This window comes from Equus caballus, chromosome 2, assembly GCF_041296265.1.
Source record: "Equus caballus isolate H_3958 breed thoroughbred chromosome 2, TB-T2T, whole genome shotgun sequence".
NCBI lineage: Eukaryota > Metazoa > Chordata > Mammalia > Perissodactyla > Equidae > Equus > Equus caballus.
In genome coordinates, this window is record NC_091685.1 from 42,879,131 (window position 1) to 42,893,986 (window position 14,856).

The following is a 14,856-nucleotide window of genomic DNA, read 5'->3' on the forward strand; positions in this document are numbered from 1 at the left end:
GCGGCCCGTATTGGCTGCGCCGGGGAGGTGGGGCGGTGAGCGAGGACGTCACGGCTCCGCCCCCTTCGCTATATAGCGAGGCGGCGGCCGCGGCGGCGACGGCGGCCGAGTGCGAACGGGGAGCGTGAGCGGGAGCGAGCGGCGAGCGAGTGGCGAGGCGCCTGCGCGGTGTCCGGGCCCCCGAGCCCGCGGCGCTGAGCCAGCCGGGACGGACATGCGCGGGAGGGCGCCGTGGGGCAGCCGCGGCTCGGCGGGGGTAAGGGGCCTGCGGGCCGGGGGCGGGGAGGGCGGCGCCCCGACGCGCGGGCGGCTCCCCTGAACGCTGGAGGGTCGCGGCGACGCGGAGTGCCCGGGACGCACGGAGGGAGGGGCCGGCCGGGCGGCGTGGACGGGCCTGGGGGCGCCCCTCGCCTGGCCGGCCGCGCACCGGGCGCCCGGACACGTCTCGGCCCCGAGGCCGCTGGGGGGGACGGGACGGCGGGCCGGGGGCGGCCTCGCGCTTTCCCCTTGTTGGCGGCGCGGGCCGCGGTGCCGTGGGACGCACCGTGTGCCAGTGATGCAGCCCTGGAAGCTGCGGGCAGGCTGCTGCGGGGCGCTGCTGGCCGGTGCCCGCTGCGGCTCTGGCCGCAGTCCCGCTGCGGGGCCGCAGTCCAGTCCTTTAATTCATCCGAGCGGCTCCGCGCCCGCCTCCTGCTCGCTGAGAAACGCGACTCTGCTCCGCCCGCCCGAAACCCTGCTTCCCGGGGAGTGGGACCGCCGGGTTGTGTGTGCACAACGTGAGCGCTTCTTGGGTGTTTCTCGTGTCTACGTGTGTGTGTTTATACGTATATCATATTCCTGTACAAATTAGATGACTCCTTCACCATGATTGGTGCTGTATGGGTGCTTGCTTAGTCTTTATTAGGATTTCGTCACTGCTTGAAAGAAACCAGTCTCTTACCTGATAAAAAATATGAATAGATTGTTAGTCATAAACTTAAGTGCAGTCGGGATAGAGACTGTAGCTTTAAAAGATGGTGACTTCAGGTACACCTGCAACACAGGTAGGGCAGGACCGGTTTCTAGGCAACTGTCAGGGGTGAAGAAAGGTGAGGTTAAAATGCTTTTTTTTTTTTTCCTCCTGGAGAGCAAGTGTTCTGCAGAGTATTAAGCTTTTATAAATCTGTAAGAATGCAGTGGGTATGTGTTTTTCGAGGACACTGAAGCATCTAAGTTCACCAGATCTAGTCTTGCTTTTTTTCTTTAAAAACTGGATTTCTTTTTTGTACATTTCTGTAATTATACAGTTTTAATTGAAGTTTTACTTAGACCGAAGACAGGCTAGGTACTCATTTCAGGAAATGGCCAAATTTTGCTAAGACCAGAATAAAAGAAGTTGGTTTCTTGTTAGCATGCTTTCTGTGATTGGTTACCAGCGTGTTATCAGCCAGGGTCTTTTGCAGATATTAGCAGATTTGAAGAGAACCACATACAGGTTTTAGTGTGGACTTCAGACGCTTGCTGTCTTTTCCCTCATTTCACACACAGGTTCATTTCACCTGTGTGTTCCAGTGGGTACTCGCTAATAGTGATAGAGGTCTTGGACCAACAATTTATAACCTAACGTATATTAGATTGTAAACTCCTTAAGGGCAGGAACTCTGCCTTGTACAGTTTCTATCTTATACGGCCTTGCACGTAGTTGATGCTTGATAAATAATTGCACGAAAGCAGATTTTACATTTTCAAGCTCAGCAGGATTGGACCAGTCACTGATAAGGGTCAGAAAGCAAAACTGGTTTTTTATGGCTGTTATGAGATGTCTGAATTATTCATATTTTTGCCAGGTAAAATTACTGTTTCAAAGAATTGTTTTTTCCTACTTTTAGTTCACAGTGGATACCGGTTACTCTTTTTGTGACATTTAATTATACTGTAGACTTGAGTTTTTGTGTGAAAATAACTCTTAACTGCTGCTTCTCAGAAGTTGCACCAGATAATACTTCCTTTCTGCTAAGACTAATGGTAGCTTTTGAAAGCAAGTTGCCTAAATTACAGGTACAATCTAACATGCTGGAAACTGACCTGAATGTCTGCATACCATCGGGTTGCTTTAGAAGGTGAGCGGAGGAGGGAAAAGGTGGTGCCAAGGGTAATTCCAGGAATTTGAATGTCATAGGCTCCCTCTACCAGAGAAACCGACTCTCCTTCTTCATCTAAATTGATTTGAGTTGGTACTTCATCCTCAGGATTCCTTTAGCATCCTTTGGTGCTGGTGTTTGGCCATGCTTTATAAAAGCTAATGAATAGCTCACTAGACAAACAAAATCCAGTTGTGGTGTCCTGGCATTATTCGCACAGTATAAACACATGCTTTGTAAAGGTAGATAAAACTGGTGAGTTTCGGGGTTCCAAATGTGTGTTGCTAGCTTAATAGAGAAGTTAATTTTAAGGGAAAAGTTAGTGTGGGATTCGGATTTCAGAAGGGAAAAAAAAAGATTCTGTGGTTTGCAGTCATTATTGATACTTTAATCCAATTCCTTATGCCATAGCATTGGGCATTGTTACTAAAAGGCCAGTCTTCCACGCCTCGATGAATCTCTCTTTAAAACGTGAGGCTCTGGCTACACGAATTAATCCTTTTTCAACTCCAAAGTGCCGTGATCCAACAACACATTACAGTTTAACAGAAGAAACAGTAGGAAGGTAAGGATTAAAGACATTGTCCAAAAGCTCTTATTAAAGACCCAAGGAATATGAAACGTGACTAGTTACAGATTGTCCTAAAAAATGCTATTTCCTCAGTGTGGAATGCTCTTCTCCTGACTCTCATGGCTGCCTCTTATTCATCCTTTACATTTCAATTTAAAAAGTCACCTCAGAGAGGCCTTCCCTAACCACCTGTGTAAATATGTTTTCCTGCCTCCTTATCCTGCTGCTGTTCCCTGCTCGTCTCCTCGGAAGTTCCACAGACTGAAATTGTTGGCTTGCTTACTTGTTGTCTCTCCTCACTGGACTGAGGCTCCATCAGGCAGCAGCCATGTCTGTTTTTCACCTCACTTAGTATCTCATCCAGAATAAGCATTTGATAACTATTTGTGAGAATAATCCTTGCCTTCCAGGAATTGGTGAACTAAACACTATGAGTTGAGTTCTAGTTTTTATCTCTGCAATTGACTAGCACTTAGGTCTGGAGCATTTCACTTGGCCATCCTTTGCATCAGTTTCCCCGTTTATAAACAAGAATGTTAGGAGGAGAAATAAGGTTTTTGCCTAAAATGAAGATACTTTAGAAAGGAGAGGCAGTGAAAGTGTAGTGGGGACAAAGCTGGCGCATAGGGCAGAAGAGCTCTGATGGCCTTTTTGCTAACAGGAAGATGTTTAACCTCGCTTCATTTCCTCATTTGCTAGTTGGAGGTTAAAAGCCCTGCCTCTTCTTGAGGGATGCTGGGGGATCAAGTGAGAGAATGTTTTAGAAAGTGTTTTGTAATTTGTAGAATGGTTTACAAATACAAGATATTCTATTATTAAATTCCAGAGTTTACAGTAAAACCTGATTGTAATGCCATGGTTGCGATCCGTGCCTCGAAAGTTAAAGGAGGCCCGTTAGATGTATGTAGTAACCTTTTTCATGGGTAAGGACAGGCATATGTTGTACCAAATACATGTTATAATGGGTTCTATGATGGTGGCGCATCAATGTATTATTAAAGATTGAGGCTTCAAAAGAATTGTTTGAAGTGGTCATAGAATATAAAATCTGTTACCCTAACCCATTCTTTTTTGAGGATACATAGGCCAGATCTGCAGTTACTAACTCTTAGAGGAGAATTGAGGGAGTTGAGTAAAACAGGAACTTTCATAGGCTAATGGTTATCCAAGAAAAACTATTACCAAGCAATAAATCCCCAGAAAAGTCTGTCTGAGCCATCTTTAAAACCTGAGTGTTGTAGTGGGTCAAAGCTTATCCTGGTTCAGGAACCTGAAGGACTTGGAGAGGCAGTGTGGTGTGGTGGTGAGAGCCTGGTGTAAGGCTCGGCCCACCACTCAGCATGCGTGACCTGGAGCAAGTTCCGTAACTCTGTGCCTCCAGTTCCTCATCCATAAATGAGAGTGATAATAGTACCCACCCCATAGAGCTGTTGAGAGGATTAAATAAATTAATACATATAAAGCATTTAGAACAATGCCTGTCAGCTAGGAGTCCAGGGAATTAGTTATTCTTCTTACTGGTGTGCTCATTGTAACAATCTAGGGTTAACCGCTGGATGACTTTAAATGCTTATTAAGTAAATTTGAAGTTTTAAAGATTGCCTTCCCATTGTTAGACTGTTGTGCTCGTTGTCATTGAGATTAGGATAGAATTCATGTGTCCTTTACAATTAGAAATCTCATGTGTATATCTGAAAGGAATAATATTTTTCTGTCCTGTGTGTTGCTGATTGTAGTACTCTGTAGGAAAAGTACAAAGGCCACAGAATGTATTCCTGCTGTCGCACTAAGATTGTGAGACACTCAGTGGATCAAAAGGCCATTGATGGCCGTGGTGGTTGAACGAATAGATTGTTTGTTAGCTTGCCATTTCTTAAAATACTTAGCTAGGAAATATTCTGAATTATTCAAGAAATTATGCCACTTGGCTTTGATTTTGACGGTGAAGATAAATTATTTTGCTTGTTGCCTCAGTTTTTACCACCTACAGATGGGCCTTTACATCTTAGGCATGTTGAAGAGGAATGAGGAATGGAGCTACAAACCCAGCGAAAATGTCCATCTTCAGCACAGTGAACTGCATTTTCATCTTTACTAAAACTCAAGTTTAGCTTGAATACACGCAGGAATATTTTAGTTACGTCTTATTAACTTAATATAAAAATTTTTGAAGTCATCTCTGCTTCTACTGGGAAGGCTGTGGACACCTTCCGCGGTCGCAGGGCGCAATGAAGGAAGTTTTCCTAACTTGCTTCCCCATTCTTCCTCTTCCCCCAAATCATAGCCTGTTAAAAAACCTTGGGAAAAAACCCTGAAGTAGGGCTTTTGATTTTGGTGAATCTTTTGCTTTCAGTAAATAAACTCAAGTCACACGACACTGTAACTATCATAAACAAGTGAATGTGTGAGATAAATAGCAATTCACAAAGTTTTCTCCTATTAATAAAACAGAATTCTGTGAAACAGCTGAACTGAATGTCAGTGCGTCAGAGAGCTTGGCTGCCAGGGCTTTAGACTCTAATCACAAGAAAAATGGTGGGATTCCATCTTCTTTTTCCTTTTCCCAAAGGTGATTATTAGACATTTTCAAAATGAAGATAAACGTGCAGGTGTTGTTTTATTTGGGGAGGATCTAAAATCATGGAATTTGTCATGTTCCTAAATCAGTTTCTTCTTACAAATTTTGGCTCTAAATATAGTTACCTTATATCTCCCTGGGTATGGAAATAGTTATGTAGGTAATTGTTAAATGCAGCTGAAAAGACCATTTATCACCCTGAATAAACAGAAATCAGGTTCTAAAACCAGATTGAAAGAAGGAAATTACATCACACTTTTAAATAAGGAAGCACTGGGCAGAACTGGATGAGTTGTATGACAAAAATGTGCCCCTCCTCCTCCTGTGGGTTGCTTCTGAAATTTATTAATGAGATCTGGTGGCAAGGTAGGCATATCTAGGTTACTGTATTAAGGTAGCCTGGTTTTTTTAAAAAACAGTTTCAAAGAGACTATCCTCAAGCTAAAGCTGTATGATTTCACCTTACTAAAGAATGCGCCATGTGCTTTTTGGTGTAGCTTTCTTTTTTTCTTTTTTTTTTTTTTTAGGGACCTTAAACTTAGCAGCAAAAACACAGTAGGTGCCTTATCATCCAGGAGGAATGGTGTGTAAGAGAAGGTGAAGTTCATTGTTTTCAGAAAGCACTTTCCTGGTTGCTTTAAGTAAACATACAGTAACAGGAACCAATTTAGAAAGTCACATTGTTAACCATTTAAGCTTACGGTTTTTACCCAGTCTGCAAACTGTCCACTTTGGATTGTGGAAATTAATTTAATGAAAATTCCTTGCCTACAGCGCATTCTAAGCTTGTTGGATTCTTATTCGGCAATCTCAGCACACGTTTGTCCCTTACAAACCTTTGCTTTGTCCCGAATTCTTCACTGATTTACAGGATACATGAATCTTTCAAGTAATTACGTTTTAGAAAATGAGATGATTATTTCCTCAGTATCCATTTAGTAAATATTTATTAGAAATGAATGATACCAAGATCTACACGGGGGACAAACAAGTCCTGTCCTAGAAGATTTGGAGGACGGGAGGGGGAAGCGGGCACAGCACAGAATAACCCAAGAACGCAGAGGTGCTGCTGTGGCTCCTCAGAAGGGAGCAGGCTCGGGGAGAAGGGGTAGGACATGGCCCTCCAGGGTGAGTTGAATTCTGTCAGGTTTTGGGAAAAGAGAAGCAAGAGCTTAAAAAAGGTAGAGTGTTACCTTGTTGTGGAGGCCATCAGTGCCAGACGAGGAGCTTGCAGTTAGAAGCCTGTGAAGATCTTTGAGCAGTGGAGGGTCTTAATTTGAGCCATAGTTCAGGAACATTGCTCTGGTACTGTGTGTAGGATGGATTGGGTATTTTCAGACCAAGGCAGAAGTCTGCCAGTGAACAGAAGGAAGAGATATTTGAAAACAATGTAGAAACAGGCCGTGGAACTTGGTAATTGACTGTACACGGGCTTAACTCAGGTTAAAACGGTGCCTTTAGCAGTGTGATCCTCTTAGACCATGAACTAGCTTGGGAAGGGGGATGGCGTGTGAAGCGACAGGAGGAGTTTGGTTTGTAGAGTTCCAGATGCCAAAGGTCCATCCAAGTGGAAAGATAATCATCAGACAATGGGAAGCACAGGGAGGAAGCTGGAGCCCAGGCTGCCCTCAAGATTCGGGAGCCGTCCATGTAGAGTGGAAGCTGTAGAAGTGGATCAGAACTTGGGGGCAGAGGTTCTAAGGAGGGAAAAGAGAAGGACAGTTCACGAAACAGAAGGTTTTAGGGTGCTTTTTTTTCCTTGATTAAAAAAAATCAAGTGATGTTAACAGGAAAAATTAGTTTGTATCTGGGATTGGTATTTAACTGCATTTTTGACCCGTTAAAAAGCTAAAGGTGAGTTCATGAATTTTTAGGAAGTTACTATGCCTGAGGTTATTTAGATCCTGGTGTTTACTGGGCTGCCTGAATTAACATTGGCTTTCGTATTTTTTGCATTGCATAACAGAATGCTGTCTTGTACTTAGATACTGATTTTCCCACATAGGTATATTTTTGCAGTTCTTTTCCTAACGAATTGTAAGGCAGAGCTAGTTTTACACTTCTAAAGAAACAAAATTTGAAGCACTGCATTATTAGTTAAATTTCACTTGAGCAGTGTATTTCTTTTTAGCTTGAAGTTGACCAAATTGGTTATTTTTCCCCAAGGAGCGTGTCTGTTGGATACTTGGCGAGTTTTGAGAGAGGTGTAAAAGGAATTTCAGGTGGTTGGATACCCTCAGTTTACAATCTGGAACAGGTTTAAAAAGTTTGCTTCCAAAACTATAGCAGGTTGCCCTTTTTGAGTCCACAGTTTGAAGTTATTTTCCAAAAGAAGAGAACATGCGATTATATTGCCCTCCTCTCCTCTCCCATGCGAGCAAGTAGGAAGTTCGGACAGTTTCATAACATGGCCCATTCACAATTCCCCATTGAAATTTAGAGGCAGGTCACCTTCTATGAATACACAAAGACACTATTGTGGTCAGAAGGGAGCTGGCTTAGTGAACACAATTCTTTTTATACTAAAAAAATTTTTTTCTTAAGAAAGCTAACAAGTAGGTGATGGAAACAATGAATAAAAAATAACTTTTTCTAGAACGTATAAATAATTTTAAGGGACCATTGAAATGTAAGTTTAGAATTCCAAGGCAATTTCGGCAGAAGCGATAGTTACACAATCGTTCTGTTGAAAGCTAAGATTTAGAAGGCATTAGGAGGCTGACACACAGTAATTACTAGTAGTACTTGTTGGCCTGCAGACAGGTGGGGGTTGGGCCTCCAGAATCCCCTGCAGCATTTTCCTGTAATCTGGATGAGCGATCTTCAAACGTGTGCTTTCAAACTACTTAGATACCATATTCTCCCTCCTATCTGGCCTTTCATTTTTGTGTCACCGGAGCCGCTTTCCCCATGGTCCTGCCAGTGCCTGCAGAGAGCTCAGAAAAGGCGCCAGAAACCACCTGGCTGTGTGCAGAGCGAGTGCCTAGCACTTTCTTCTAAATACTAGTTTTTGAATTTTTTTTGTAGCTTTACTTGATTCAGGTAAAGTAAAAACACGTTTCCTCCATTTCAATAATCTAAAACCCAACCCTCAAAAAAAAAGACTACCTTCCAGTAACTTAGATTTCTTGAATGATGGGTTTTTTCAAAAACTCTTCTTAATCGCATATCTTTGAGAGACTGTTAAAGAAAAATAATGCTTGACTATTTGAAATAATATTTTAAACCTGTTTAAATCTCTGCCTACTGTATCAAAACAGCTGACTTTGGGAGAAAATCAGTCATTGGGACCCATCGTCCTTACTTTGTCACTGAAACATTACTCTCTCTCCATTTCTTTTTAGGTAAAAATAAAATAATAATAACAAGCACTTGCAGAATATATATTTTTTTAGATATCTAGCTAAAAAACCCCTATGCTGCACACATTGTATGCATTCAGTTGATAGTGATGGTAATAATAACTAGGTGGTGGTGTACAAACAGCCACTTTTTGAGCGCCTGCTAATGCTCCAGGTAATGGTGATTAATGATTGGAACAGTCTCTTTCCTGAACTCACAGTCTAGTAGGAGGTGACAGATTTGTCCATAAAACAGAAAACCTGTGTGTCCCCTCCCCCCGCCCAGCACACGTCTTACTCATCTTTGTGTCATCCTCAGTCCTTGGCACAGTACTCAGCTCTCGGTGGATGCGCACATACTTGCTGAGAGGAGGAGACTGTGTATGTACACATCCTAGAGGGGGTCAGCGTTACACCGGCGGTTGATGAATTATGTCCTAAACTGACTTGAGGTGACTGTGAATGTCTGAAGACGGAGCAGAGATTGGTGTGAAGTAGCAGGGCAACGTGAACACTGATGCTGTAGTGAATGATAAAATCAAAGTGAAGACTCTGCACATGTAATGGCTGATGTGGGCGGAAGGGGGGGTCCCTAAAGTTGAGGAACTACTAGATTAAGAAAAATTGTCATTAGCCTTTGTAATCCATGCCTTGCAGCTAGGCAAGACACGAATTACTAGGCCCTTCATAAAGGAGAATGTGAAGAATGTACCTTTAAGTTTGTCTTTAAAAGGGAGGAGGAAGCTATTCCCGGCCTCCGCTGAAGCCAGCGGTAATCTTGCAGAACTTGATTTTTACAAGATAATGGAAATTAGTATCTTCATATGTGACTATTTCTTTATTCTTGAACAAGTAATAACTGGAGAATTTGCCTTCCCTTGGCCAACCCTGATATACAGAATCCAAATAAATGCTAGGCTGTGGGGTAACCGGGTGCCAACTTCGAATCTCTGGTTTAATCGAAGTGTGGGGTTTTAGTGAATACTAGTTTTGTAGTACCGGCTACAGTAGTTTCTCAGCTTGCTCTTTTAGCTTAGGGAGAACTGAGCTCCGTGCCCAGCGCAGCCGCCATGGGCCGGTCGGTCTATATGAGCGCAGAGAAGTGTGTGTGCTCTGAGGTGAGCAGGGTTGGTTGTGCAACTGTCAGGCTGTGCAGTAGGAGGTCTGCTTTTGCTGGCGATAGATTCCTGCTTTGCTGAAAATATTTCAAATCTTTGATTAGTATTTACCAAAAAAATTACTTTTAATGCCTACATTTAAGTACCCTAGTAAGAAGTAAGACTTAGTTAATGTGAAAATTAAGTGAAAGTCTGTAACTCAGTTTTTCAGTTCAACATCCCCCAGAGCTCTCTAGCAGCTATCTATGGGTGTTTCTCAGCTGTTTTCCTCATTCTCCCATCTGTGCTCTGTCCCCTCTAGGGAATGAAAGCTACTGGTTGATCACAAATCCCTTGGCTTCACAAGTTTGGAGACATCCCAGAATAAGGCACAATGTCAATAGCAGGAGTTGCTGCTCAGGAGATTCGAGTCCCATTAAAAACTGGATTTCTGCATGATGGCCACGCCATGGGGAAAATGAAGACGTGCTGGGGCAGCCGCAGCGAGTTTGAGAAGTAAGTCAGGGTGTAGCGCCACTGCAGTCGTCGCTGTGTGGCCTGGGAGTGGGATAGAGAATATGGTGCAATATAACCAAGATGTTTGTCCTTTCCTTCCAGTAACTTTTTAAATATTGACCCAATAACCATGGCCTACAGTCTGAATTCTACTGCTCAGGAGCACCTGACGTCTCTTGGTACGTGTTCTGAAAATCCTGGTGAAGTTAGCACCTGGAGAGGAAGTTGGCAGTCTGGATTGTGTTAGCTTGTCCTCCAGTATTATTTTTTAAATGAGGAAACGACCTAACTATTTCCAACGATAGTCTGACCCCTAGTGGCAGCAGATTCTGCAGATAACCGTGTTCTCAAACTCTCGCACCATGCTGCCTGTATCCTGAGTCACTGCCTCCTAACGAGAGCTGCTTGTGGAAGTGTGATCTTTCAAAATCAAGAGTTAAATTCTAATCCCAGCTGTGGTACATGCTTCTAGAAACCTTGGACAAAATCTCTCAGCTTTCCTGCTAGTATTGAATGCATGTTTGGAAGTGATATAGTAGTGTAGATGTTGATAAAAACTTAGAAAAGTGTGTGATACGCTATGTAGTACCTTTAATGTGAACATTATGTTCCGTAGATTTTGTCAGGAGCTACTTACCACATTGCCAGCAAGTCCATTCACTCGCAGTATTATGGCGGCACTAGGAGTGAGGACTTGGTCTCATCTGTGCCCTGCGAGCCTTGTATTCATGTAAATTATATGCTGTTCATCTTTTGCAAATTTTGCACGTCACAAAACCAGCCTGAGATGCGTGGGTGTGCACCATGCACATGTCCGAGGGAGACAGGAGAAGTAGTTGGTTCTTTGAACCAGATCATGTGCGTTAACAATCTTGTGGTCCCTGATTACACCTGTGGTGGTTGCACGGCCGTTCTCGGGGTTACAGCTGTCAGGTATTTCAGTAGCAGTTGAGGCAGAAAGCTGTAGCAGCCCAGGTAGCGGGGGCTCTGCCTCACTTGGGTGGGGAGAGCATTGTTGGTCTTTTGTTAACGTTTCTTGTTCATTCCAGGGCCCACTTCGAAATCTGCTCTGATGAATGGCAACCACTTTGCAAAAGATAGTCCCTCTCAGAAGTCCAGCTTGCCCCCTCTGATTATTCCCTCAAGTGAAAGCTTGGGACAACATGAAGAGGATCAAGTTGTATGTGGTTTTAAGAAACTCTCAGTAAATGGGGTTTGTGCTTCTACTCCTCCACTCACACCCATAAAAAACTCACCTGCCCTTTTCCCCTGCGCGGCGCTCTGTGAACGGGGCTCTCGGCCCCTCCCACCACTGCCCATCTCCGAAGACCTCTCTCTGGACGAGACAGACTGTGAGGTCGAATTCCTAACCAGCTCGGATACAGACTTCCTTTTAGAAGACTGTGGGCTTTCTGACTTCAAGTGCGATCTTCCTGGCCGGCGAAGCTTCCGTGGGTGTGGACAGATCAACTATGCCTACTTTGATACCCCAGCTGTTTCTGCAGCAGATCTCAACCAGGCACCTGCCCAGAATGGAGCTGCTCACACCTCAGATCCGCCTCCCCCTCAGAGCCACCGAAGATTAAGGAGGTCTCATTCCGGACCCGCTGGATCCTTTCACAAGCCGGCCATAAGGATATCCAGCTACGTACACAGAGCTTCTCCAAACTCCGATGAAGACAAACCAGAGGTCCCCCCCAGGGTCCCCATACCTCCCAGGCCAGTGAAGCCCGATTATAGAAGGTGGTCAGCCGAAGTTACTTCCAGCACCTACAGTGATGAAGACAGGCCTCCGAAAGTGCCACCAAGAGAACCCTTATCACGGAGTAACTCCCGCACCCCCAGTCCTAAAAGCCTGCCGTCTTACCTCAATGGGGTCATGCCCCCTACGCAGAGCTTCGCCCCTGATCCTAAGTATGTCAGCAGCAAAGCTCTGCAAAGACAGAACAGTGAAGGATCTGCCAATAAGATTCCTTGCATTCTGCCCATTATTGAAAATGGGAAGAAGGTTAGTTCAACCCATTATTACCTACTACCTGAGAGACCACCATACCTGGACAAATACGAAAAATTTTTTAGGGAAGCAGAAGAGACAAATGCAAGCACCCAAATCCAGCCATTGTCTACTGACTGCAGTATGGTTTCAGCCACAGAAAAGCTGGACTCTAAAACAAAAATGGATCTAGGCGGCCATGTGAAGCGTAAACATTTATCCTATGTGGTTTCTCCTTAGACTTTGGGGTCATGGTTCAGCAGAGGTTCCATAAGAGCAGATGCTTCTCAAGCAACTTTGCAGTTTGACTGAGGTTCAGAGGAAAACGTTTCAGATTGCAGAATAAAGTAGTTGAACTCTGTCTTAAAGAGAAAGGTTTGGAGCGGTAGTGAGGTGCTGTCATGCTGAGGATCCCCGATTTTGTTAGCATTGGAGAAAAGTCTTTCCAAGCCTATAATTTAAAGATGTGATGGTGGGGAGGGAAGGATGGGGAAACTTTTACATATGCAAACATTATATACCTATATATAAACTTGTGGCATAACCATAGACCATAGTTGCAGGTTAACCAATTAGCTACTATCTTAGAGTAATATATATTCAGAATGATAAAAACTCAAGCTGGAGATTGACTCCGGATAGACTGAAAATTAAGCAAATGGAAGAAAACACAGTATTGTTTAGATCAGAATCATAAAAAGAAATATTTTTGCTTAATAAGTTTGAAGATTTCTGGCTCTTAGGCCCTCTTATATTTTGTTTCATTTGTTTTTGGAGGCAGTCCTTTCCCTTGAGGGCAGGGTGTCCATCCTCACCGTGACTCGACCTACCTAGTTTAAAAATTGTCCCAAGACCTAAATACTTCCAGGTTTTGCTTTCTGTGTTGTTGAGGGGAGGGATAGCAGTTTATGTGGCGACCATATTTTCACCTGTACATGTCTCACATGTTGAAAAATGAGAAGATAGTAGAATTAGTAAATTTTTCCTTACAATTCCTGCTTTGTTCCACCCACTAAAATGGCCCATTGTAGCATGCGCCTTCCAGAAACAGTGGGACGCATTAGAATCACATGGAAAAGCAAACTGTTCGCCAGTGTTTAGGATGTCAGTTTTAAGCAATAATGAAACCATTAGCTATGTGATTGAGAGTTACTGTGTGGGGATGTGTGTTGTGTTTTTTTGTTTGTGTTTTTTTAGACTATTAATAAACAAATACAACACAAGCTGGCCTTGTGTTGCTGGTTCCTATTCAGTATTTCCTGGGGGTTGTTTGCTTTTTAAGTAAAACACTTCTGACCAATAGCTCAGTATGTCTTAATACCAGAGGTCACATCAGCATCTTTCTGCTTTTACAGCTCTGCCAGCTGGCTGCTTCCCCTAGCTTCAGTGAGACACGTAGCCCGTGTTCCTGTTTTCACATGTTTCCATGTATTTATCTTGTATAGATAAGCACAGAAGAGAAGGTGCTCACTAACAGAGGTACATTACTACGATGTTCTCTTAACAGTTAAACAAGCTGTTTACAGTTTAAACTGCTGAATGATATGATTTGAGCTATTTAAAGCTTATGTTTTAGTATGAACTAATGAAGGTTAAAACATGCTTTAGAAAAATGCACTGATTTCTGCATTATGTGTACAGTATTGGATAAAGGATTTTATTCATTTTTGTTGCATTATTTTGAATATTGTCTTTTCATTTTAATAAAGTTATAATACTTATTTATGACACCGTTAATAATGTTTCTTGCCTAAACTCTTATAAAATTTTATGTCTCACGTACTTTGACAACATTACTGTTTTCAAGCACAAGGGAAGATCTTTCACAGTTTAATAGATGCTTGAAATTTACTGTCATTCCCTAAAATGACAAGTAATTTGAGCAGTTTATGTTTAAATACTATACACATGCAGCAGTGAAAATGTGCTGTTCTTATACCGTTAACAATGAAGAGCGCGAACTGATGTTGGTATGTTACTGGCAAAACGGTCATCGTCTGGCGGGGCCTCCCTGTCGAGGGAGCATAACAGAAGAAACCGGCTCTGAGAGGGCCTTGAAGCGACTTGAGTTTGAGGACTAGGTTGGGATGACTCTGGGCCCTTTGGGAGGCTCTGCTGCTTGCTTCATGTGAGGCCACCAAAGGAATGCCAGCCTGCCCTGGCCTCTCTCGGAGGTGGCGAGTCCACAGCGGGCAGATGTGCTCCTCACAGCTTGGGATACAGGAGGAAGCTGGAGTGCTGTTTGTGAGGGTGCTGGTCCTATGTCGCTTGGCCCTGTGCCTCATTGTCTTCACGTCCTCTGCCCTCTAGCTAAAGCCGAGCTGCCGTCCCTGCTCCCTCTCTCAGCACTCCCCTGGTTCCTGGGTGATGGCGAAGGTCACGGGGACCTGAACTGAGCACCTGCCTGTGCTTGGTACCCTCCAGAGTCAGGGGTGAGGGCAGGAAATCCTCACCCCACCTCTTTCTAACTGTCTTGGGCAGATTCTTTAAAATCTCTCCACATCAGTCTTCTCATTGGTAGTATGGGCGGCGGGTGGGGGGCTGGTCCCTAAGATAGGGAATTATCTGTGACAACTGCATAGAAGCCACAGTAACTGGTATGTGGTGAACACCCAATACATGAAGTGCTTTTTTTTTTTT

General features: G+C 43.7%; 1 protein-coding gene across 2 annotated transcripts; it reads left to right on the top strand.

The window, feature by feature from the left end:
- The first annotated feature begins 18 nt into the window (after positions 1-18).
- On the top strand, positions 19-13,953 carry ERRFI1 (ERBB receptor feedback inhibitor 1). 2 transcript variants are annotated; one of them, XM_023635858.2, is made up of 4 exons: positions 19-256; positions 10,030-10,223; positions 10,326-10,402; positions 11,273-13,953. In XM_023635858.2, the coding sequence occupies exons 2-4, from the start codon at positions 10,102-10,104 to the stop codon at positions 12,454-12,456; spliced, it is 1,383 nt and encodes a 460-aa protein (XP_023491626.2). In that variant the 5' UTR covers positions 19-256; positions 10,030-10,101; the 3' UTR covers positions 12,457-13,953. The 2 variants fall into 2 exon arrangements, with proteins under 2 accessions (XP_023491626.2, XP_070109859.1); XM_070253758.1 differs by lacking the exon at positions 19-256 and adding an exon at positions 387-776.
- Positions 13,954-14,856: the final 903 nt, after the last annotated feature.